This window comes from Tiliqua scincoides, chromosome 7, assembly GCF_035046505.1.
Source record: "Tiliqua scincoides isolate rTilSci1 chromosome 7, rTilSci1.hap2, whole genome shotgun sequence".
NCBI lineage: Eukaryota > Metazoa > Chordata > Lepidosauria > Squamata > Scincidae > Tiliqua > Tiliqua scincoides.
In genome coordinates this window covers 30,802,599-30,829,256 of record NC_089827.1, presented here as the reverse complement: position 1 = coordinate 30,829,256, position 26,658 = coordinate 30,802,599, and the positions used below count along the sequence as shown (strand labels likewise).

The window sequence follows — 26,658 nt, the reverse complement described above, 5'->3', positions numbered from 1 at the left end:
AGGAGACTCTATGTTGGGGCTTTGTGTTGAAGAACATGTTGCTGACACAGAGACCGTGATGACAGCAAAACTCTAGCAGGCGTTGGCCATTTTCGTTCATCCTCCCAGTGCTGAACTGACCTAAGCAAGTGGGCCATGAACTGTTATCAGCACCAACTCTAGCGTTGAAATCGCCGAGGATAAACAATGGCTCTTTTACAGGGATCTTCTTGATAGTGGTGGCCAGGTCATCGTAGAATTTGTCTTTGGCTTCTGCTGCAGACGACAGAGTCGGTGCATAAGCACTGATGAGAGTGACAGGTCCTGCTGATGACTGGAGCTGCAGGGACAAAATTCTTTCACTTCCCACAGTAGGTGGGTTGAGTAGCAGGGTATTTCTGACCGCAAAGCCAACACCATGTTCCCTGGTTTCGTTTGGTGGTTTTCCCTGCCAGAAAAATGAGAAATTTATCTCCTTGACAGATCCGGAATCTGTCAAACATCAAACATACTGAAGTTAAAAGAAAAATTGAATGTGAATGCATCACAAGAATTAGAAAAATGCTAAAGTCCAAACTTAATGGGGTATACTGTACATAGTCATAAACACCTGGCTATTCCCTAATTAGATAACTGCAGGAGTAGACACAGGCAGAGTTAGAGACACTAGATCGTAAGACCAGGAAAATAATAACCATGCTCTGCAACTTCGCAGTGATGTGAACAGATTGTATCTCCCTTGTAGTTCAGGTGGAAGAGGAATGCTGCAAGTCCATCAAACAGTAGAGGAAGAAAAAAAAGAGGCATTGAATGATAGCTAAGGATAAAGGATAGCTAAGATCAGGGGTCTCCAAACCCTGGCCCAGGGGCCAGATGTGGCCTGGGACAAGCCTCTAGCTGGCCCGCAGCAAGCCTCTGGTCCACTCAAACAAAAGTGACCAGAGCTGTGTTCCAGTTGCGTATGCAGATTGTTCTGATGGCTGGGGAGGCCATGTGCCTCCCCTCAGAATGTCTTCTAAAGGCCTAAAAACACCTGAAAAATCAGAAGTGATGTTTTTGGACCATCTGAGGACATTAGGCTTTCTAATGTATTCATTTAAATTTTATATCTAAAATTTTTATTTTTCCAGCCCTTTACACCATCCCAGATATTTGATGTGGCCTAAAAGTTTAGAGACCCCTGGCCAAGAGGATGCACTTAAAATGGTTAACCATGAGACATTATTAAATACCAACTGTTAGTTGCTGTAAAAAGATCCCACAAAGACTTCAAGCAAAGACATGACAAGGTAGTAACAATAATACACTGAAACATCTGCAAAAAATGCAAACTACCTATAGCCAGAAACCAGTATGACCACAAAATTGAAAAAGTCACTGAAAATGAAGATGCTAAAATATTATGGGATTTCTGACTACAGACAAACACCTATTCACTGGCCCAGATGGTCCCAATCCAATGAATGCAGCCCCCCCAAAACACGAGAAGGAGGCTGAGTTTACTAAGCTACATGGCTGTGTAAGTAAGCATTTACTAAGTTAGTAAGTTAGTAAGCATTTACATGGCTTAGTAAGCATTTACTAAGGCAAGTAGGCAAACTTAGTCTTAGTCCAGACAAGGAATGAGAGGACTTAGGGCGGGCTGAGAGGACTCCAAGGATGTCAGAATGGTCCTGATCCAATGAATGCAGCCCCCAAAAGGGAGAAGGAGGTCCCTCCCTCCTAGCCCTATGGAAATCAAAGCAGCCTCACAGTTGCGTTTACTCATGAGTAGGCAGATGAGCCTTGGCTGGTGGTCAGGCCAGGCAAAGGGGAATGTGAGGACACCAGAATGGTCCCGATTCGATGGAACTGAAGCTCAACATATGTTCCAGAAGGCAGCCTCCCCCCCCTCTAAAAAGGACAAAAAAAGAGACTTGAATGGTAAGGGGAAAGTTTTCTATTTTGCACTTGCAAAGCCAGGTGGGTCTTTAGAAGAACTTTAAACTGGGCACTGGGAGGGCTGGAAATCTCACTGATTCTTTTTGGGGGGTTGTTATTGCAGGCAGACTACAGAGTAAGCTCCAAGCACCACTATGGGACTTACTTCTGAGTAGACATGCATAAGATTGAGCTCACAGGCTGCAATCCTACCCACACTTTCCTGAGAGTAAGCCCCATTGACCACTATGGGACTTACAACAACAGTATTTATATACCGCTTTTCAACAAAAAGTTCACAAAGCGGTTTACAGAGAAAATCATAAATCTAATGGCTCCCTGTCCCAAAAGGGCTCACAATCTAAAAAGATGCAACACCAGCAGACAGCCACTAGAAAAGACACTGCTGGGGGTGAGGTGGGCCAATTACACTCTCCCTCTACTTACTTCAGAGTAGATTCACTTGGTGGAATAGGACTGGCTCTCCCTTATTTAATTATTTCTTTTATTTTAATTTAGTTATTTATAATTATTTATAATTATTTATTTTAATTTGCTTGATGATGGCCATCAATTTGCTTGAATTTGCAAGAATTTGCTTGCTTCTGGCCATGACATCACTTCCAATGGGTCCTGAACAGATTGTCATTCTGAAATGTGGGTCCCAGTGCTAAAAGTTTGAGAACTGCTGCAATAAGGTGTTAGTAAGTTGACACAGGTGTGTGTGTGTGTGTGTGTGTGTGTGTGTGTGTGAGACGCTACAAGTTTTCAAAATCACTCTACAAGTTTTCAAAATCACTAAAATCAGAATTTGGAGGAATAATACCATAATGTTATATATCAATCAATGGTAATTTCATGCAGAATGCAATGAAACAAGCCACATTGAAATATTTGTGTTCTAACAAAATGTACAGCCAAAAAATCAGTGGGAGCGGGGCGATGGCACATCACCACGCCCACCACCCGGGGCGTTGCCCTGCTCACTGCATGGGGTGACGCGCAGGCCTACCGCACTGGGTGACACCAATCCTAGTGATGCCACTGCACCTATAGCACAATACACTAGACATAACTGTAGTCAAGAAGAAGAAAAAAGTTAAAATCATTGATATAGCAATCCCAGGGGGAAGTAGGGTGGAAGAAAAAGAGCTGGAAAAAATAACAAAATACAAAGATTTAAAAGTAGAAATTGAAAGGCTGTGGCAGAAGAAGACCAACGTGATCCCAGTGGTGATTGGTGCCCTCGGTGCTATTCCAAAACACCTTGAAGTGCACCTGAACAGTATTGGGACACTCCACTGGTGCTGAGGGCTGCAAACATGCCTTACAGCACATTTGCGACAGTGCATGCCAGCGGTGAGCTAGCATGGATTGCATAGGATTGGGCCCTAAATTCCAGTCTAGAAAAAATGCGTCTGAGGCGGGACATGAATGAGACTTACAAAATTATGCAGGGGATGGATAGAGTGGATAGAGAGATGTTCTGTTCCCTCTCACATAACACCAGAACCAGGGGACATCTGCAAAACAATTGAGTGTTGGGAGAGTTAGGACAGGCAAAAGAGAATATTTCTTTACTCAGCGTGTAGTTAGTCTGTGGAACTCTATGCCAAAGGATGTGGTGATGGCATCTGGCCTTTAAAAGGGAATACCTTTAAAAGGGAATTGGACAAATTTCTGGAGGAAAAGTCCATCAAGGGTTACAAGCCATGATGTGTATGTGCAACCTCCTGATTGGGAGGTTACCTCAGAATGCCAGATGCAAGGGATGCAGGATGCAGATGCACCAGCTTCAATGCCAGATACACCAGGATGCAGTCTCTTAGAGTCCAATCCTGAGCTGCCTGGGCGCGCGGCTACAGTGGCACTGAAAATGGCTGCCGCGGCATCCTGCACATTCAAGGCAGCCACGGGCAGCACCTCGGGATTTTTGTCCCCTTCCCCTGGCACTTGCCCAGCATTATGGCTCACAAACATGCCTTACAACATGTTTGCGACAGTGTGCGCTAGTGGTAAACTGATGCACAGAGCCTGGCCTTATCACCACCCAGATAAGTTTACACCCAACACCTCCTTCAGTTCAGTAAGTTTACCTCCCAGCAAATGTTGCCACATGTTAGATACACCCCAACTGCTGAAGGAAAAACAAGAAGGTTGAGGGACATGGTGTTTGAAAGACATCCCTCCACTCCTGCCTGCTCTTTAAGATCTGCACCATTAGGCCTGCCCTAGGTGCAGAAGCAAGATGAAAGGGAACCAGAGACTGAACATTCTCAGTGGGTGTGCCCCATTTGTCAGATGATGTTCCCAGAGATGCTCCACTGGTGGCAGCCTTATTGCCTTTTGGGCACCAAGTGAAGACCTCCTGGACTTTTTGCAGATTTTTTTTATAATCCCAGGGCTTCGACATTTATTGCAGTTTGCTTTTTTATTGTAATTTATTGCTATTTTTACTTCTGCTTTCATCAGCTATTTTATAATGGTGGGCTTAAAAAAAAGCAGGATCTATTTTAAATCATTTCATAACATTTTGGTAAAGCTGCCTTGGAGGCCCTGGCTGAAAGGCCATCCAGAAATCCTGTCAATTAAATGAAATAAATGGCTTCAAGACTTGCTCTTTGGTTCATCAGTTAAATAACAGATCCTTTCCTCTCATTGTTTCTGGAACAGAGCCTCTGGAATGCAGTAGGTTAACCTGCTTCTGTCCCAATCCAGCAAACCCTTCTGTCCCAATTGAAACGTGGTCTCCAGCCTGTATTTCAGTCCAGGTGGAATTTGCCATTGTATCTAACTGTGATCTTGATTGCAGAGTAACTTGTGGTGTGTGGGTGAGCAACAGACAGTGTCATCGTCAAGCAGATGGCATGGTGGGATATTCCTTTGCTCTCTCCCACCTCTGTAATTCAGATGAATCTCAGGGAGGCATAATGTTGTTCCCCTTCCCCATATATATCAGCCTCACAACAACTGTGTCACTGTGAGGGATAACAACAGGCCAAATCTCCATTTGCTTCATGGCTGAATGGCGATTTGAGTCTCTCTGTGTCTCCTTAGGTCTATTGTGACAGTGCTCAATCTACACCAGTGATTCCCAGTCTTTACACAAAGTTTGGAAACTCTTTAAGTCTTTGTGTGTGGGTGGTGGCAGCAGTGCCTCAGTGATCACACTGCTGCCACAACAAAGGGGCTTTTAAAGGTACCTGGGGTAGCACTGGCCATCCAGAGGGTGTGGGACCCCTGCTGCTCAAAACAGCTCCTAGCTGTGATCGTGATCCACTTCCGACTTGCTATCACAAACCTGGAAGTGGGTCGTGATCACAGATAGTAGCTGTTTTGAGCAGCAGTGAGGCCCACAAAGTGAATCATAGAGGGCCCCACAGGGAGTCCCAGAATCAAACTCCTGTGAATGTCGAGACACAACCTTATTAGGAGCAATGGAGGGGCAAGAAACCTGGGTCTTTATATCTATTTTTCCACTTTTTTATCCACTGATTTTTTTAATCCTCTAGGGGTTCTGGAATGAAATCCTAGCGGATAACAAGACATGACCTGTAGTAGGCTTGATGTGACTGGTATGGTATGTGATTGCATTTGGGTAAATGTTACAGATCTGTACTTATAACAGGCTACTATGTATATGCTTTTAACAATGATAGTCAATGGGATTTACTCCTGGGTAAGTGTGGGTAGGATTGCAGCCTAGGATTGTTAAAAATTGCCCTGCTTGATGATGTCACTTCCGGTCATGACATCACTTCCTGAGGGTCCTGACAGCTTCTTATTCCAAAAACTGGGTCCCAGTTCTCAAAGCTTAAGAACCACTGCTCTAGACTACTCCTCTTGCATTATATTTTGAACCTCTGGCCAGTTATTCTGGATGCTCCTTGATTCTCCTGTAGATCTTCAATCTGGATCTGCTTTGGCAGCTTCCACCCCTGGAAAGTTCTGGAGTGTACTTTCTCCACAGCTTGCCTAAGACCTTCTCATGCCTGACGTGGCATGCCAAGTGTGTGTCCCATACTCAATGAAGCGCCAGCTGCTGCTCCTCCCACTCTCCAATTTGCTAGCTCAGCACTCCCCATCTCCTCTTCCCCTTTGTCCACCATTCCTTTTCCAATCCAGGGAATAGAAGGAGAAATGGAGGCAAGTAGGTGGGCAGGCATGGAATCATAGAAACATCAAGTTGGAAGGGACCTTAAATGGAAGGGACCTTAAAACTAGTTCAACCATCTAGTCCCTGCCTGTAGCAGGAAATTCTCCTAGAACATCTCTAGTAGATGCTTGTCAAGCCTCTGCTTGAAGATCTCCAGTGAGATCACCACTTCCCTCAACAATTTGTTCTACTGCTGAACTGCTCTTATCACCATAAATTTTTTCCTGATACCCAATCAGAATCTCTTCTCTTGTAGTTTGTTCCTGCTGGATCTAGTTTTACTTTCAGAGGCAGCTGAGAACAAATTTGTCCCTTCTTCCATAGGACAGCCCTTCAGGTATTTGAAGAGAGCTATCATATCCCCTCTCAGCCTTCTCTTCTCCAGGCTGAACATACCAAGTTCCCTCAACCTTTCCTTGTAGGGCTTGTTCTCCAGCCCTCTGATCATCCTTGTTTCTCTCCTCTGAACCTGCTCTAGTTTGGCTGCAACTTTCTTAAAGTAAGTTGCCCAGAATTGCACACAGTACTCCAGGTGAGGTCTAACCAGTGCAGAGTAAAGCAGAAGAACGACCTCATGACTTGAAAGCTACAGTTGTACTAATGCAGGTTAAAATGGCATTCGCCTTTTTTGCAACTGCATCACACTGCTGACTCACATTTATCTTGTGATCTACTGCAACTCCAAGATCCCTCTTGCATATTGTACTGCCAAGCCAGGTATCTCCCATTTTATCCCATATGTCTTTGTTATTATTGCCTGTGCAGAACCTTACATTTGTCTCTATTGAACTTCATCTTATTCACTTTGACCCAATATTCCATTTTGTCTAACTCTTCCTGAAGAGTTTTGTCTAACTCTACTGTCTTCTGTTGTGTTTGCTTCTCCTCCCAGTTTGGTGTCATCTGCAGATTTGATGAGGTCCCCTTATCCAAGTAATTGAAGAAGATGTTAAAGAGAACTGGGCCCAAGACAGAGAGGGACGGGCCTCTATCTACTTGCAGTCCCCTCACCTGCTACAGGCAACTGGGTTTTGTACTAAATGCAATAAGATATGGAAGTAAAAAACATAATGAGGTCAATGAGATTTTACTTTTTACTTACTTACTTAGGGTGCAATCCTGAGGTGCCCATGGGCCGGCGTAAGGCTCTTGCGCCGGCCCAGGAGGGTTGCAAATGAGCCTTAAGGGAGGCTTAAGGGAGGTGTTACTGGGCAGGGGGAAGGTGGGCAGTTGGTGGCCCTTGGGGTGGGCGGAGGGGGAACCAGCACTTCTGCTGCAACCCAATCCTTGTTCCCAGGGCGTGAAGCCGTTCCACTCTCCTCCTCAGGAGGTGGCATAAGTCCGAGGAGACCCATTTGGGCAAAAGCGCCTTATCTGAGGCTGAGCTGTCTTGGGCCCCTATCCTGCACTGGATACAGGTGTAGTGGTTTGGGAGGTGGACTCAGACCTGGAAGATCCAAGTTCAAATCCCCCCTCAACCATGAAGCTTCCTGGGTGACCTTGGGCCAGTCACTTTCTCTCAGCCTCATCTACCTCACAGGGTTGTTGTAAGGAAAAAAGGGGGAGCAACCATGAACCCTAAGCTCTTTGGAGGAAGGGCGGTATAAAAATGTGATTGATAAATAAATAAATAAATAAATAAATAAATAAATAAATAAATAAATAAATAAATAAATACAGCGCAAACCTCTTGGATGCCTGTTCCGGCACATGGTAGGATTGCGCCCTTACTTACTTACAAATGTATAAAATGCTTTCTCCCAAGTGGGTATTCAAAGCAGCTTACAAAAAGTCAATAAAAACATAAAATACCATATGAAAAATATAATATTAACAGTCCCTAAAACATATCTATCTATCTATCTATCTATCTATCTATCTATCTATCTATCTATCTATCTATCTATCTATCTATCTATCTATCTATCTATCTATCTATCTATCTACAGAGCGATCTTATCTTGCACTGGAACAGGGAGGCTTGCACTGTATCCAGTGCAAGATAGGGTGCCAAAGTGGGTCAGTCGGACGTAAGGGGAAACTCTTCCTCTTATCCCCAGGTAAACCACTGCAGCCTATATCGGTCTCCTTAGGGCAAGGCCAGCAACCTACTGAGGGGCACTCCTCCACCCTGAACAGGCAGGAGTCTCTAGGCTGCGCGCCTGCCCTGGAAGGCTGAGGAACCCGCGCAGCCACAAAGCCAGCCTTTTCCTGCTTGGCAGCAGCCGGGGCAAAATAGGGAGGCCAAGGGGGAAAAGGAATGGACAGCAGGGGGAAGAGGGAGATCCAGACGTGCTCCCAAGGCGCCCCATCCAGCCAGGCCATGGGGAGGAGGAAGGCTGAGAGGCTCATTTCTCACATCACCCCCATCTGCCCAGCAGCCCAATGGGAGCGCTCCCTCCCTCTCCTGTTTGCGGTAAGGCAGGCGGCTCACATTCAGCACGAGGGTGAGGCGTGTGGCAGCGATGCTGCGGCTTTGGGGCTCCAGCCCTGCATGTGGTGCTGGTTCTGCCTTACTTAGAAGTAAGTCAATGGGGCTTAGAAGTAAGTCAATGGGGCTTACTCCCAGGAAAGTGTGGATAGGATTGGACTGCCAGACCCCAATTCTATGTCTTAGGAGTCAGTTTCATTATAGTCAATGGGGCTTGCTCCCAGGAAAGGGTGCCTGGGATTGCAGCCTTGGAGCCTGCTCCTGTGCTTGTCTACTCAGAAGTAAGCCCCATTAGAGTCGATGAGGCTTACTCCCAGGAAAGAGTGCCTGGGATTGCAGCCTTGGAGCCTGCGTCTGTGCGTGTCTACTCAGAAGTAAGCCCCATTACAGTGGATGAGGTTTGCTCCCAGGAAAGAGTGACTGAGATTGCAGCCTTAGAGCCCAGTTCTGTGGGTGGGGCTTTTAAAAATTTTTTTTTCTTGTTTGAGAAAATGAGCAAGGGCAAGGGCTTGCAGCCACCCCCTCCCTGCCAATATTTCTTTACCCAGCATGTAGTTACTCTATGAAACTCTTTGCCACAGGAAGCTGTGATGACAACTTGCCTAGATGCCTTTAAGAAGGGATTGGACAAATTTCTAGAGGAAAAGTTCATTATTATTATTATTATTATTATTATTATTATTATTATTATTATTATTATTATTATTATTATTATTAACAACAGTATTTATATACCACTTTTCAACTAAAAGTTCACAAAGCTGTTACAGAGAAAAATCAAATAACTAAATGGCTCATTACAGGTTACAAGTAATAGTAGGTAAATGATATTAATGTATGAGTTGTTTTTTCTAAACTAACACCTCAGTATTCAGGTTAACTTGCCATGTTGGCACTTTGCGATAAGTAAGTGGGTTTTGGGTTGCAGTTTGGGCACTTGGTCTCTAAAAGGTTCGCTATCACTGCTCTAGGGCCTCTTCAGCCATCTCGAAATGTGATGGAAAGGAGAGATAGAGTGGGTATCATCAGCATACTGGTGGTGAATTCATCCCACTCCAAATTCCTGGATGAGCTCTCCCAGCAGTTTCATGTACAGGTTGTTCCTCATTATCTGCTGGGGTTCTGTTCCAGAACCCCAGTGGATAAAAAAAAATATGTGGATAATGAAACAGTGGAAAAATAGATTTAAAAACCCACTTCTGGGTTTCTTGCCCTACATTGCTCCTAATAGAATAAGGTCATGCCTTGACATATGCATGGGTTTGATTCTGGGACTCCCTGCTGATACCATAAAATGTGTTAAATAAAAGCTGTGTTGGGGGACCCCTATTCCCACAAGTCCCCAACTTACCCAGGGGGAAGGCTTCTGGGCCAGAGGATCAGGGAGGAAGCCGGTGGAGCATGGGGCCACCTCCCCATAGGTTGCCTGGGCACTCCTGTAGGCGGCAAAGCGCAGCGGAGGAACATGGCGTGCTGAACCCCCCGCTTCTCCCTCTGCCTTGGAGGAGGGAGGGGGGAGACAGGATGCAGGCCATTCAGCTGCTGGGCAGTTGCCCCTCCCCCACCTCGGGGGAAAAGGGGAGCACTCCCTCGCCCACCCTGCCTTGCCGGGCAGGGCACGTGGCTATGACGTCGGCGGCCCACAACTGGACCTCCTGACATCATCTGCCGAGCTACAGGACCATAGTCTTTCGAGACTGAAGGTTGCCAACCACCACAGGACCCAGGTGGGCAGGGCCAGCCCAACCCCCAAAGGCAGAGACCAGAGCAGAGGCAGCAGCCTTCCCAGCCATCTCAGGAACAAACCTGGCAGCTCCAGGTGAGAGGAGGTGAGAGGGGAACAGAGAGAGGAAGGGGAGGAGTTGTGGTAATCCCAGGGGAGGGCAGTCCCAGAAACAGGCCCTTTTTGTACCATCCCTGTGAGGGAAGGGGAGGGGCCAAAGGGGAGGGGTCTGTCCTACATAAGCCTGGAGGCCAGGGATGACAAGGCAGTTGGGAGTCAGAAGAACAGGCAGGAGGATCTGCTGCTAGCAGCCCCTGCTCCTGACTGGCAAATGCTGCCAACCCAAAGAGGGGGAACCGGGTGACACAACCCCTCCTTCTTCTGGTGAACTGTTCTGAGGCCTCCACAAGGGGGTCCACCTCGGAAAGAGACAGTCAGTAATTAGCATTGCAAAGGACCCCCTCCTTTGCCAGGCTCAGCTGAAGGATGGAATGATGGCTTGCATGACTGTCTCTCTACAACAGTAAGAAAAGCAATTTTTTTAAAACTGATTTTAAAGAGCTGCATTTTCCCCTTCTCCAGGATCAGCACATTCCTTCTCATTTGCAGCGGCTATTTGTGTTGAGTCAAATCCATGTATAAAAAATCAGTGTATAACAATGTTGGACCTGTATATGTATATGGACCATGACTCATCCATGGTTGTCATGATGGCCATGAAATCCTGAGCCGCACCAACTCTAAGGGCCTTGGCCTGAAGTGGAGGTTCCCCGATGGAAGATGTGGGGAGACTTACTGGGCAAGGGGGTCCCTAAGGACAAAATAGATGGCATGCCTACATCAGAAATATAAACTTTGGGAGAAGGAACGGGCCACTAAGAGAGCCCCACCCAGAGTGAGACAAACAATGGCCTCAGAGCCACCTGAAGGGAATGGAATATCCCCCGCTACGTCTGAGGAAGACCTTACCATGTTGGGATGGGGTACATCTCAGCCCCAAGAGTCGGGGGGAGGCAGGGCTCTAGTGGTGAGGCCAATGAAGACGGCCATCCCTGGAGACCTGTGTCCTCACATCCCTTTAACCATTTATTGGGCAAGAGGAAACACCCAAACAGTCCTGGCTTTAATGGATACAGGGTCTGAAGCAACCTTAATACATGGGGACCCAAAGAAACATGCCGGAATCATTAGATATGTTAATGTATAGGGTGATGGGGAAGAGGTGACAATTGAAACGCAGGTGCGTTTAGCAATAGGGAAGTGATTCTTCAGACTGCCGTTTGGGACTTCTGGTGGAAGACTCCAAGCTGAAGGATGCCGGAGTTGGTGCTCTGCTACCCTAATTTCTTTTAACTTTTATATCTTTTTATCTTCCTCCTGGTTTGGTCAGATAATACTGAATATTTTTGGCTTCTAAGAGTCAAAGGAGCCAATTAACTGGAATTTATTAGGACTTGTCGGCCGGCTCCCTTTCAACAACTCCTCCATTTTGTGAGTAATTGATATTTATGTGTTTGCTCCCTGTGTTCTCAAATTAAATGGGGAAAAAAGAACGCAGTCTCCAGGAGGCAAAGAATTTGATGTATCTTCCCAATGTTTTAAACAAACCAGATTGGAAGATTTTTATTCTTCATTTCAACTCCCAGAAGTTGAAGCTGCTGTGCCGAGCCTCTCCCCTCCCCTCCCCCATGTAGTTTCCTCGGAGTCGCTTACTGCTTCCAGCTGTCTCAATGGATCTAAGTACCAGATCTCCAATCTCTACTGAAGTTCTCCAATCTAACGGACTTGGCAATTTATTGCTGCAGCATTCCCTTCTGACATCATCTGTGGTTAATCAAACGTTTTTTCACCTTGAGAAGATAGTAGGACTAAAGGGGTCATACTATAATTCTACCTTTTTGCAGCCAACTCCTCCAAGTTGCCACACTGGACTTAAAGAACCACCTGCAGATTTATCATGTAAACCATCTCTCTCATCGGTGCGGGGGAATAAGCCTGTTCAACTGATTCTTGAACCGAACTCCATTGCAATTACAGTATTATTACATGGAGGGAAACACCCAGACTGGAATGGGTTTAAGTAAGCAAAAAGACACCTTGCCACACTTTTAAGATTAGCTCCTTTCCTCCATTGATTTGGAGAAAATTGAGAAACTATCTTCTACAAGCTCTGCGGGCAGGTTTTTGTTATATTTCTCCTCCAACTGTATCCCAAAGTTATTGCATTGGCATGCTAGGGATTTAAGAAGATTCAGAATTAATACTCAAAGACATTTTAAGAACATCCAAGTTATGAATCTCCTTTCACCCAAACCTTGCATGCAGGCAACCAGGACATCAAACTGCTTCCCGGCACCCCAACGGAATACCATCTCGACAGTCTCCTTGTCTTCTATGGCTGATAATTGCCCCTTGGAGAAGCCAGTGGTTTCTACTCCTTCCCCTTCTCCTTCCTGCTCTTTTCCCTTGTTGATAGAAACTGATCCTGAAAATCTGCAGAGGAAGACTTTTGAATCTCCTGTACAGCATCTCTTGCCTAGGCCTTACAAGGGTGATGAAGTCACTTCTTTGGAGGACCATTCTTCTAACTCACCTATACCTGTCAACCACCTATTTTACCAGATTGTGCTTTTCCAAGCAGGTTGCTTAGCAGGAACATCTCATTCGCCAGTTTGGAAAGCGTATCCTCCACTTATAATGGTCCGTTAGAATGTGCCCTTACAATTGGGTCACCTAGTAAGAACGTTCCACCTGCTAGCTGGGAAAGTGCGCCTTCCATCTCCAATAGTTCCTTGTTTCCTATTTGCATAATCACTAAACCTTCACCTGGGGGCAAATTTCGGCTAGTCGATGCCTCAGCCCAGGAGATACCACCAATGTCTACTCTATGTCCGCGGACCCTAGAAAGAACATTCTCCCCTCCGATGAGCTGTCTTCATCTAAGCTTCCAGCAGTGCATGATTCTCTTTTATCTGCTCCCTTGAGTGACTCCCAAAGGACTGTGTCCCCAGATGGTATTCCCTTTTCTTCCTGTTGACCTCAATCTTCTCCCCCACTTGCTCCAGTTTCCCTTGCCACCTTGAAAATTCTTTTGTGGAACATTGCGGGATGGGGGAAGAAGTGTCTCAACCAGGAGACTGTTTCTTTTTTGTCCTCATATGTTTTAATTTTTTTGCAAGAGACTTGGTCTCAATCTTCCCCTTCTCTTCCTGGTTTTAAGTCATACCTGCTCCCAGCCTTCAAATCTAATTTGAAAGGCCATTCCTGAGTGGGATTATGTTGTTTTTTTTAAATCTCTCCTCAATTCGTTTTAACTCCTCTTGTTTCTGCCTCCCCTTATTTCCAGTCCTTTTTACTCCGGTGTCAGAATTTACAAATTTTGATGGTCAATGCATATTTTCCCCCATCTGATGCTTCAACTTTACACATTTGGGATATGGTGAAGGCTTTTTGCTATAACTATTTTTCTTTACAGTCTCCCATTCCTCTCCTTATTTTAGGTGATTTCAACACCAGACTTGGCCCTAATAATATTGCCCTAGCTCGGTTTATGAAGCTAGAAGTGGATGATTCTATCCATCCCTGGTTTTTATGCCCTCGCAGTTCCTTAGACCAGAAGGTTAATGATTATGCACCTTATTTGATCGATCTATGTATTGCCCTAAATCTTATAATCCTGAATGGCTATTTGGAAGCGACCCTCCCTGGAGCCTTTACACACTAGAGGATCTAGTGTTCTAGTGTAGAGGATTTTGTTCTTGCTTCCCCATCCTTACTCCCTTCCCTTACTGATTTTCAGATTGTCCCTTTTCACGAGAGTGACCATCTTCCTCTTCAATTTCACTTAGCCATACCTTCTGTTAATGTTAACACAAATAATTTCACCATACCTTTTCCTCCTCGCCTCAAATGGTCCCATCATCTAGAGGAAGCCTTAACTTCCTGGTTTTCATCTGAAGCGATTATTCATAGTTCCCTGACTGTTACCAATTCTCCTGCAGAGACTGTCTCCATTTATTACGTCCTCCCTATCTTCATTTCTTGCTGCGTATAATAACTCTTTAAAACCCATGAACCGCTGTCCCTGGTTTGACAGGGAATGTCAGCTACTTAAGAATTCTATTAGGCAGACTTTTCTTTTGATTCGCCATAACCCTACACCTGCATCCTTACAATCATATTTCCAGTCAAGACTGTATTATAAAGAACTGTTAGAGATTAAAAAACATGATTATGCCCTGAATAAATGGAGGCAGCTTTTAGTTGCAATTTCCTCTAACAATCACCTTAGTTTCTCCTTCTTTCTATTCCCCTAATTTAAATCCCCCTCTTGTTACATCTGATTCCTGGGTGGTGTATTTTTCTAATATTTTTTTCTGCTCCCGCTCAAGATAGATCATTACCTTCTTCTATTTCCAACCTCCTGGAACGGCCTCCAGTGGAACCGAGCGAAGTACTCTCATTAATAATCTCTTCTCTAAAAACAGGTAAGTCTCCGGGCCCTGACGGCATTTTTGGTGAGATTCTTTCCAGTCAGCCCATATGGTGGGCTTTAGCCAATTTATTTACCAATATAAATAACTTGGGTTGCATCCCGACATCATGGCTTTCATCTATTATTGTTCCCATTTTTAAGAAAGGCGATCCTGTTCTTCCTGAGAATTATAGACCAATTAGCTTACTCTCTGTCATTGGTAAGCTGTATGTGAAATTCCTACTCTCGAGACTAAATACATGGGCACTCTCGGTGGCCCTTCCTGGCAGGGAGCAAATCGGTTTTCGGTCTGGCTGTTCTACGAATGACCACACCTTTCTGCTCTCTTTTTTAGCTGAAAAATATCTCGTTCATCATGGTAGGCAATTCTATGTATTGTTTCTCGCTCTTAAGGGTGCATTCGACTCTGTTAACAGATCACTTCTTTGGGACAAACTTACTGCCAGAGGCGTCGACCCTCGTTTACTTCTTTCGATTCGTCACCTCCACCTTTCTAATTCATGTAAAGTCCATTCCGGCCCTACTGGTCCTTTATCAGATAGTATTTCTATCGATAAGGGTGTCCGACAGGGATGCATCCTAGCCCCTTTCCTTTTTAATCTTTTTTTATCTGACCTCCCTTCCTACTTTTCCAATCAAAGGGTCTCCCCCCCTTGACTTAATGGTGTTCCGCTACCCCTTTTATTGTATGCGGATGATGCAGTTCTCCTTTCACTAACTAAATCTGGTCTTCAGTCCCTTACTATGTTCTAGGACTATTGTACTTCCAATGATTTGATCATTAACGCTAATAAAACCAAAATTTTAGTATTCTCTAAATCTTGGTCCCCGTCGACCTGGAGGGTTGGTCACTCTACTTATGAGGAGGTTCCTACCTTTAAATATCTTGGCCTACTCTTTCACTATCAATTAATCTGCACAGCCCATAGGAAGTCAGCGATTGCCACCTCGCATCATCACCTCAAGGCGATTACTCGATTTCATTATAGCACCGGTAATCAGTTTGTGCCTGCCGCTCTCCAGATCTTTAGAGATCTCCAGATCATGGCCCAACTATTGTATGGTGTACCCATATGGGTTATGGCAGCCAACAGCTCTCTGGATCGAGTTGCAGCTGTTTTCTTCAGGAGAATTCTTGGAGTCCCAAACTCCATCCGGTTAGCAACGCTGGCTCTTGAACTGGGAGTTCATCTCCCTTCAACCATAGCATGGGCTATTACATTCAAATTCTGGCTCCAACGCCAACTGTCTCTTCCATCTGACTCCCTCCTTAATGATCTGTTAAGAGACCCTTTTGTGTCTAGTTGGTTTTCTAAAATTGATTCCAAATTGAATTCTCTAGATCTTTCGTTGGAATTTGGTTTGACGTCAACAGTGCCTTTAAGTTAATTCAAACTAGGCTCTGGGAAGCTGAATTTTCCTCTCTTTTCGCTGATCTTAACCCAGTTTGTTCCCCTCTTTCTTTTGGTTTTTGCCCTTTACCAGGTGAGCGCTCTAAATATTTCGTTACTTTAATTAACCCCTCTCTTATGCTCGCGCATTTCAATAATTTTCCTTCTTCGTATCATCTCGGCAGATTTTCCTGCACCCCTTGGAACTGCAGGTTATGCTCTTTCTGCCATCTTGAACCCGACACATTAGAGCATATCTTGATTTATTGCCCAGCGCACTGTTCACTTTGGAGGTTGTATCTAGACCCTTTTCTACAGCGTCCTACTAGGGCATTTATTTGTTTTGTTAGGTGACAATCAGGCTAACATTACTATAGCAGTTGCTAGTTTTTTTCTCAAATTATCAGAATTTTTCCCGCCTGATTGTTGTATTTTTGTTTATATGCCAATAAAGGTATTGATTGATTGATTGATTGATTGATTGATTGATTGATTGATTGATTGATTGATTGATTGATTGATTGGGAAGTCTGCCCCCTTTATGGCTATGGTCCTCATTTCGCGGGTCCCAGAGTATATTATAGGCATAGACCTAATGCAGGGCAAAGAATTCCAAACCCCCACAGGGCGGTATGCCTTTGGACTCCGGGCAGTACTGGTAGGGAGGGCCAAGTGGACCCCCCCTGCATATACCCCCACCAGGTATACGTGAAACAGTACCACCTGCCGGGAGGCCATAGTGAGATTACCGAGACCATAAAGGGACTACTAGAAGTGGGGATTATAAAGCCAGCAGTCTCGCCATTCAATTCCCCGGTCGGGCCTCTTAAGATGGCAGTTGGTGGATTACCGGCAGCTTAACAAGGTGGCACCCCTGTTGGCTGCAGTTGTACATTGCACATTGCTGGAGCAAATAGAAAAGAATGTGGGAAGTTGGCAAGCTGTTATAGAACTAGCCAACGCTTTCTTTAGCATCCCTACAAGCCCGGAATCGCAGGATCAATTTGCTTTTAGCTGGGATGGGGTGCAGTATACCTTTCAGGTTTTACCCCAGGGATATCAGCACAGCCCTACAGTGTGCCATGCGCTGGTGGCAAGAGACTTGAGACAGGTGACCCTAAGTCCTGCCCTATTCCTGGCCCATTTTATAGACGATATAATGATCTCAGGCCCTGCTGAACAGGATGTGCAGGAGGATCTAGTTACCCTGGTGAATCATATGAAGGCCCGGGGATGGGAAATCAACCTGGCCAAGATACAGGGACCTGTACAACAGGTCCAGTTCCTGGGAGTGGTGTGGTCTGGGCCAGACACATCTCACTGCCCTAAATGTAAGAGTCACCTCAAAGCAGGAGGCCCAGAGAATAATAGGGCTAATGGAGTTTTGGAGGCAACATATTCCCCATCTTGCCCAAATATTGAGGCCAATTTACCATGTTACCCAGAAAAAAGCCCAATTTGAGTGGGGGGAATAGCAACAGGCCGCCCTGACTGCAGCTAAGGCTGCTATGGCAGCCGCTATGCCATGGGGCCTGTTTGTGAAAGGGCTCCCATTCGAGCTACAGGTTTCCACCAACCAGGAGGTAGCCATGTGGAGCCTATGGCAGAAGGTGTAGGAGGGGAGAAAGGTGGCGCTGGGCTTCTGGTCCAGAAAACTATCCGGGGCCGCCGAAAACTACTCCCCATTTGAGCGTCAGCTGTTGGCCTGCTATTGGGCCTTGGTGGAGATGGAGAGGCTTTATGGGGGAGAGATCCGGTTGTAATGAGGACCAGCATCCCCATCATGAATTGGATTGTGGATAACTCAGCCAGCCCCAAAGTAGGCAGGGCCCAGCAATTGTCTATCATCAAATGGAAATGGTACATTTCCGAGAGGGCACGCCCAGGTCCCTCAGGGGTTAGTGCTCTCCAGGAGGAGGTATTGGCCATGACCCCAGTAGGAGAGGCGATAGAGGCTGTGGAAGTAGAACCCCTTGGGGAGTCCCCAATACACAAAGCACCGCCTTATGACCAGGTAGAGGAGGACACCACATGGTTTACGGATGGGTCTGCCAAATATAGTGGAGGACACCGGGTGTGGCAGGCAGCCGCCCTTAATCCTAGGAGGCAGACCACATTAACACGGGCAGGGACAGGAAAGTCCAGCCAGTATGCAGAACTAATGGCGGCACTCATGGTCATGGTGCATGCCATAGAGCAGCAGGACACAACAGCCCATATATACACGGACTCCTGCGTGCTATATAAAGGCATGACCACCTGGTTCCCTAAATGGAAGAGGGATAGCTTCACCCTGCACAACTGGCCATTATGGGGACAGGAATTATGGGACAAAATAGACCAGTGCCTCCAACATCTAACCGTGTATGTCCAGCATGTGGATGGGCACTCCAAAGGGACTAAAGAAGCCCAATATAACCAGGTAGTGGATCAGTTGGCCCACATCCAGACCACTACAACCCCAGACCAAGCGAGGGAACTACTGGTTATAGCTTGGTGGGCCCATGAAAAGTCTGGCCATCTAGGGGCCAAGGGCACCCAGGAATGGGCCCTCCAGCGGGGTATTCCCTGCTCGGTTGATGCTGCCCATACAGCAGCAGCTAACTGCGGGGTCTGTTCACAGGTGAAAGGCATTCCCCTCACCAAGACACCATTGGGGCATTTGGGCATTAGGGCATTCCCCTCACCAAGACACCATTAGGGGGGAAGGGCCTGGGCAGGTCTGGCAGGTGGACTACATAGGCCCACTACCCCAAGCAGGTAGGTGGCAGTATCTCCTCACCATGGTAGATACCTACTCTGGGTATCAACACATCCTGGGGCTAGGGCAAACCAGCAGACTACCATCAAAGGAATGGAAGTGCTAATAAGGAGGTATGGCGTTCCCGCACAGGTCCAGAGCGATAATGGTAGCCACTTTGCAGGGGCTGCAGTGTAGGACTGGGCCAATGTGTGGCGGATCCAGTGGGTCTTCCACATCCCACACCATCCCCAGGCAGCTGGATTAATAGAGCAGATGAATGGGCTACTAAAGCAGAAGATCAGACAGTTGACCCCTGACCATATGTTAAAAAAGTGGAGCACAGTATTAGACCAGGTAGAGTTTGAATTAAACAGCAGGCCCATTGGCAGAGGCCAGAGCCCCCTGCAATGTATGGTGGGATTAGGAGCCCCCACCCCAGCTGCAGTCCTGAAGGTTTGGAAAACGAATACTGGTGGCATTCTACCAATACTACCCCTGGTAGCATTGGGGTGGACTTGGCTACACCCGGGGAGGTAGTGGTACCTGCTGGAGAACAGGTTACTATCCCCTTAGGGGTAGGGATCGCCATGCCCTCTGAAACCTATGGGAGGATTGCCCCTGATCAGGACTGGCACTTAAAGGAGTACAGGTGCTAGGAGGGGTGGTGGACCCTGACTACCAGGGGGGGTTAAAAGTTATCCTCCTTAATGGAGGTAAGCATGACCTCATCTGTCAGGCTGGGCGGAGGATCGCACAACTAATTTGCGAGAAATGCAGCATGCCAGCCATCCAAGGGGTGGATGGACTAGGGAAGCCCACAGCCAGAGGAGACAGGGGATTTGGCTCCACTTATGAAAAATTATGTAGTGGGCAAAAAGTCTGGGTTATATACCCCCACCAACCAAACAGCGCTGGGGAAATAATCAGTCAGGGCCCTGGGTCCTTATATTGGGTGGTGATGACAGGCGCAGACTCCCCAGTTTGTTTGGACAGTGGCAAGTTGAAGAGCAGGGAATAAGACTTGCACTGCAAAAGAAAAGGGACATTACTGGCAGATCAAGGGAACCACTGTGGGCACCAAGGGGTGGAGTGTAGTGACACTGCAGAAGATATTACCGAGGAGATAGGGTGTGGTGTCCACAGTGCCCTGTGCTCTAAGTAAATGCAGGGTTAAAGCCCAGGTGGTAGCTGGAGGTGTGCTACACAGCTGCAGCCACTAGAGGCTAAAGTGAACCTGGGAGCATATAAGCACCTGGAGGAACTAGTGATGTGGGTTGTAGGAGGAGTGAATGTTTGGAGGAGAGGAGACTAACTTACTGGCTTACCTGGAATCTACCTTGGACTATGACCTGGCATATTGTTTCTGGACTCTGATTTGGCACCTTGCATTGACTAACTGGCTTACCTGGAATTTGACCTTGGACTGTGACCTGGCATATTGACTTTGGACTGTGATTTGGCAATCTTCATTTATTGGACTGGGACCTGACTCTGACGTGTGCTTTACTGCCCTGGTGAATTAACCAAGGGAAACTAACCAGCCTTAAGTGGGCACGATACCCAGTGGGGAGGAGCTGTGACACAACAATTATTCACCAACCTGGTGTTCAAAAGCAGCAGCTTCAGTTTCAGGGAATCACTGCCAAGATCACCAAGCATCAAGATCACCAAACAAATGAAAGTTTTAATAATGAAAGCAAAAGAAAAAAAAATGCTGCAGCACCTGTTCTTCTGCACCCCTACTGAGCCAAGGTTCAGTATTGGGGAAGCACAGGATTTGCATTTAGTAAGCTCCCCCCTCAGAAAATTCAAGGGCTTTGTTTGCCGTCAGCAGTGTCATCAGATAACCAAATCTAATTAGCTACATAGTACTGTGATATCATTTCTACAGCATAATCCCTGATTGAATAATAATAATAATAATAATACATGTATTTACATACCGCCTTTCTTGGTCTTTATTCAAGACTTTATTCAAGGCGGTTTACATAGACAGGCTTATTAAATCCCCGTAGGGATTTTTACAATTTGAGAGAATGTTCTATCTTACAAGAACTACAACATTCAAGGTGTTACTTTCTTGATCTGGTTTCACATTCTGGCCTCCATCCTCCCACGCTCAGAGCAGATGGAATAACTTTGCTCAGCTTGTCAGCTGCTTCAAGGTCACACAGTGCCGGTGGCCTTGAACTGGCGACCTTGTGGATGTTATCTTCAGGCAAATGGAGGCTCTACCCTCTAGACCAGACCTCCTGCCCGATTGGCTGGGATAATATGGCCAATGAAGAAATCATTGTCATTTCCATTTAAAAGACCGGGACTGGGAAGGGTCTCTGTCAGTCAGAATAGACCATAGGGTGTTTGATGGACCAGTGGAGTGACTTAGCAGAAGGACTCATGTCAGGATTCAGAGCTGCTGATCCAGGGCAGTAGTGCCTAGTGTAGCATGCTCACTTCTTTCCCATTCTTTCCAATTTGGAGATATGGCTTGTTGCTAATACTGCTCCTTCTCATGTACATGTGTCATGCATACACATACAAATAACTGAAATTGGGGAAATTAGCAAGTGAGAGGACAGATCCAGCAGTGTGACAATCAATCTCAAGGTGCTTCAAAATTAGGCTAATAGTAACCACACAACAGAGTTTTTCCAAAGAAAATAGAGTTAATAAACACAGTTAAGAAAAATAGTTAATAAACAGTTAAAAATAGATAGCAAGTAAAAGGCACATTTAATTTCAGGTCAGTTACAGAGAAAAGAGAGATACTTGCAAATATTTGTGCTTGGACAGCAGGAGTTAGTTGGAAAGGTGACTGAATCTTTTGGGGAAGAGAAAGAGAAACTGCTATAAAGATCCCCCTCCCCCCAAAAAAGGGAGGGAGAAGATCAAACCTGAGTTGCCTGGAGCACAGAGTTACCGCAACACCTGACATCCTGAGTGCAATTGGACAACCTCCACTGGCTCCTTGGGGGAAGGAGACTCCCGTGTTGGGCCATGTGGCCCAACATGGTGGATCTGGTGGCTCAGGATCTGGTGGAGCCAAGCTCTACCAGTCTTGCTGTCCTCCTGTCCCGCTCCCTCCCCTGCCATGCCTCCTCTCTGCCCTGGAAAGCCTCCTCCCTGCCTCCACCTCCCTGCCTTGGTAGTTCTGGAGACTGCCAGGTGGTGGAATGCAAGTCCAGTCCTGGAGCGCAAATTTGCATTGGGTTAGCTATGGCATTGGGTCCATAGTAAAGTCTCACAAATGTGCCTTACAGCACATTTGCGACAATGCACACTGGTAGTAAGCCAGCACACATGAGCCTGGATCGAGCCCTAGCCTGCTGCTGCTTGAATGTGAAGTCCTTCCTGAGCAGCAAGGCAGGGCTGCAAAGTTTTCCAGGTTACGGGGGGGGGGGGGGGGGAGAATGAAGGAGACTTACTTTTGGGGAAAAAGTCTCCCAGCTTGAACAGCATGGACATCTCAGCTAGTTTCTGAAGAAACCATAAAGTGGAGGAGAAAACTCAAAGCACACCTTAGTAGAAAGAAAGATGGCCCTGTTCCTACTAGGAGAGAAACCTCAAGACATCCTGCTGGGGAGAAAGAGCAGAGGAAGTTATAAGGCCTTTTACAAAGGACACAAAGGAATTTTTGGGAGGACAAAGGAGTTTGGAGAGCTTCTATAGCTATACATCTTGAGCTTCTGGGTTTGTTTGGGAGGACACAAAAAGAGCTTAAAGGCTCATCCAAGAGAGTTCCTGCTGAACAATATGTGTGGCAGGGTAAGTTGTCTCAGGTTCAGACTGGGGAGACTTCTTGGCCCAAAGTCTGAAAAGAACTACCTAGCTGGGCAATTGTAACTAGGGCACAATCCCCAGGGTAGACTGGGGCATGTATCCCTGTGCTGGCCCTGGCATAAGGCATGTTTGTGCCACTGAGAAGGGAGGCCGGCGCACAGATGTGCGCCAGCTTCCGGAGTCCGACCCAAGCCCCACTCAGGCCGGCGCAGGAGGTGAGGCCACGCTGGCAGTCCAGTGCGGGGCTTGGGAAGGGTGGGAGGAGGCCGGAGAGAGGTAGTCTGGGGCAGAGGGAAGATGGACTGGACTCCCCTGCTGATGGCTGGAGAAGGAGAAGGAGAAGAGAGACACTTCCATCTGTTTGAGAGTTCCATCTGTTTGAGAGTAGCTGGACATCACCCTGCACTCTGATTGAAGGAGTGCCTGCCAGTCCTGGTCAGTCCCCTTGAAACGTGTTGAACTGGTTCTGCTGGACTTAGTTGTCTGCATTTCCTTCTCATTCAAGCTTTCTAGCAGCTTTTGTAATTTTCATCCCAACTCTGAAGGACAGAGACTGTGATGAGACTGGGATGACTGAGTTTTAAAATGGCTCTTGCATGAAAAATATAGACAAAGAAATAGACTAATACTAAGAAATACACAAAAAATATAAACAGCTATGACAGCTCAAATTCAGGTGCTAGAGCCACTCACAGAAGATAAAGACACAGCGTCAGGTGTGCCACGGTTGGGGGAAGGAGAAAGGAGTTCATGCAAGACATGCACTGGTCAGGCTGCGGCCTCTCCAAGTGGTTCAAATACAATAAGGAAGAGAAAACAAGCCAGGTATTCTGGTGGCTGCAGTTGCTGGTTCATCAGGCTTCAGTAGCCCATGGCCTATATACCTAGCCCATGGCTACCACAAAAAGCTGGGGTTGGCTCATCCTCCACCAGGCTGCAGATCTAAACATGTCCCTTGGCTGCTATCTTTTTGTCACCATTGTGGCTCCAAGTGCCAGAAAGTGATAGAGGGATGAGGTGACAACTGCCCTCACTTTAACAACAACAACAAGAACAACAACAGGACACTGGTATAACAGAATGACCTGGAAAGGAAACAATTGCTGAAATTATGGAAGAATTAAACAGCAGGTTACGGCTATGAAAATCTAACTATATGATGGGCATATAAAACACACAGTTTAGAAATAATGAACCACCGAGCAGCAGAGAGGTAGACCTTTATTGGCATAAAATACAGAGAAAGAACAAAACAAAACAAAAATATACAAAGACACCACAACATAGACATCAGTCTTTTCCTCACATACTGCCCAGAGTTCCAGAGCTCTGCCTGGCAATTACCCCAGATAAAAAGGCAGCGACCCTATCAAGGGTCTCAGAGTCAGATGTGGAAAGGAGAGACTGAAGCATGATTGAGTCCTCCCAGCCCTGCATCCTAGTTAGCAAAGGGCCTAGATATTTCTTGCGTGAGACGTCATGAAGTGGGCAGTAGAAAAGGGTATGTGTTATGGTCTCAATACAATCCCTACCACACTTGCATTTCCTCTCCGAGTAGGGAATACCACTGAACCTGCCCGATAACACGGCTGATGGAAGAGCATTACATCTTGCAAGTGTGAATGCTCTCCGAGCCTGTGGGCACTCCAGGTGATAAAAGAAAGAGGCCAGTTTCCCAAAACTGATTGGAACATGGAGATAGAGTGGAGAGCATGTGGTTCTGGCGGCACTAAACAGCTCTTGTTGTTCGATGTCAAGAATTCTTTCTTTGACGATTCTGTAAGCAGCATCGCACCCAATCATGCCTAGCTCTGCAGTGTCCAGCCCTATTGACTTGAGCTTGGTTAGAAGATCAGTGATCTCTAATGGCAGGACTGAATCCGACAATAATTGGAGCATTAGACCAGAGGAGGTAGGGTTAAATAAAGTCCTAAACTAAAATTTCAGTAATCTAAGCCAAGCAGTTGTCTTTAGCCGAATTAACCCCACCTCAAGACACAGAACCGAGTAGGGAACGCACCTGGGTAAACCCAAAATCTTCCGCAGAAAGGAGGCTTGAATGCGTTCTAATGGTTGGGTAATAGCCTTATACCAGACGGGAGAGCCATAGAGGACCAGGGAAAGAATCTTTCCCTTAAATGCCTCCAGAGCAGCTGGAACATAACCATTGCCGCAGGTAAAAAAGAAACGGGAAATAGCTGAGGACGCCAGTTTGGATGCGTTCTGCACTGCCTTACGATGAAAAGCCCAAGTGAGCCTGTAATGGAAGTTGATTCCCAGGTACTTGAAATGCTTAACCTGCTCCATTTTATTGCCATTACAAGACCACTTAAAAGCCTTCCATCTATTGGCAAATATCATTATCTTAGATTTAGCATAGTTGATTTGCAATTTGTTGGACAGAAGATACTCTTCAGTGCGATTCAGCAGACGTTTTAGGCCAATCCTAGTACGGGATATCAGTACTGCATCATCCGCATACAGAAGTAGCGGCACTTGGCTTGCGCCAAGCTTCGGGCAATGGCTATCTACTTCCTTCAGGGATGGGGCAAGGTCGTTTAGAAACAGATTGAAAAGCATGGGGGCCAAGACACAGCCCTGTTTGACCCCTTTGTTGGTAGCGATGGAATGAGTTAGATTCCCACTCCAGGAGCGTCTAACCCTGCATGAAATATTTAGATGGAGGGACCTAATCAGCAGCAACAATCTTTTATCAATCCCCATGTTTTCCAACTTGGACCAAAGAAGCTCCCTATCCACAGAATCGAAGGCACCTTTCAGATCAAGGAAGGCTACATAAAGGCGAGCCTTGCATATCCTAACCTGCTTATGGGCCAAATGAGATAGGATCAAACAATTGTCCAAAGTTGATTTGCCCCGACAGAAGCCAGATTGCTCGGGGCCTAAGATGCCTTGCGAAGTAACCCAGAGAGTAAGTTTATTGCATAGATATTTAGCATAAATCTTACCTATTACAGAAAGCAAACTAACGGGCCGAAAATTTCCTGGTGTGGTAGGGTCACCCTTTTTATGGATAGGAATAACTGTCGCTGTAAGCCAGACATTGGGCAATAGGCCAGAACTGTCAATCACTGTAAAGACGTGGGCAAGTAACTGGGCCCACCATTCTGGATCGACTTTTAAAAGCTCAGGTGGTATTTCATCTGGACCTGCAGCCTTCCCTGGCTTCAATTGCATAATTAGTTCTTTAATTTCCTCAGGGGTCACAGGAGGCCAGATAGGCAGATCCACAGAGGTGACGTCAGGGTAGGCGTCTGGGGATTTGCTCTTATCGTAAAAAATGTCTGTGAAGTGTTGAACCCATGTAGATGATGGAATAATAGCAGGGTCGTATGTTTCTGATCTACACGAACCTGCTACAACTGCCCAAAATTGTTTATTATTTTTTTTGTTGAATTGCTTGATGCAGCTTGTTCCACTGAGTTAAAACAAACCTTTTCTTTTTCTCTGTCAATAAAACAGTTGTTTTTTAAGGATAGAGTATTTAACCAAACACTTGGAGTCATTGTACTTTCTAAAATCTAAATAAGAAGCCCTAATACACACCTTAAGATTCCTACATTCACTGTCAAACCAATCCTTTTTGTCAAATGCACCACAGGATTCAACCAACTTAGGCTTCGTACTCAAAACCTTAAAAACGTGACCAATAAAACCTTCAAAGGATTTGATTTGAACAAGGGGATCCGGATCCTGTAGAATGGCTGATAAAAAATCTCAGCAGAGAGGTAAGTGAGGTATGGTGGGAGGCGGGGAGGAGACTTCTAGGGAGGGGGAAGGCAGGTGGATGGTGGGGAGAGGGTGGGGAGGAGGCATTATGGGGAGGCGGGAGGAGGCGTTATGGGGGGAGGTGTGCTGGGGGAGGGAGGCAGGACCAGTGGAGTTATGCTCCACTGGATTCAAAGTCTCCATGTTGGGCTCACTGCCTCACATGGAGGCTTTTGATTCACCACTCTTTCATTGCTGGTGAATCGAGTAGCCCCATTGCAGGGCTAATCTCTTTACCCAGGGGAAGGGGA

General features: G+C 46.3%; 1 protein-coding gene across 1 annotated transcript in view; it reads left to right on the top strand.

The window, feature by feature from the left end:
- Window positions 1-3,877: 3,877 nt before the first annotated feature.
- LOC136657115 (zinc finger protein 7-like) overlaps window positions 3,878-26,658 on the top strand; it is a 127,335-nt gene continuing 104,554 nt past the window's right edge. Inside the window, exon 1 of the mRNA XM_066633758.1 lies at window positions 3,878-3,985. Coding sequence (XP_066489855.1) covers window positions 3,878-3,985 — 108 coding nt within the window. The remainder of the gene's footprint in view (window positions 3,986-26,658) is intronic.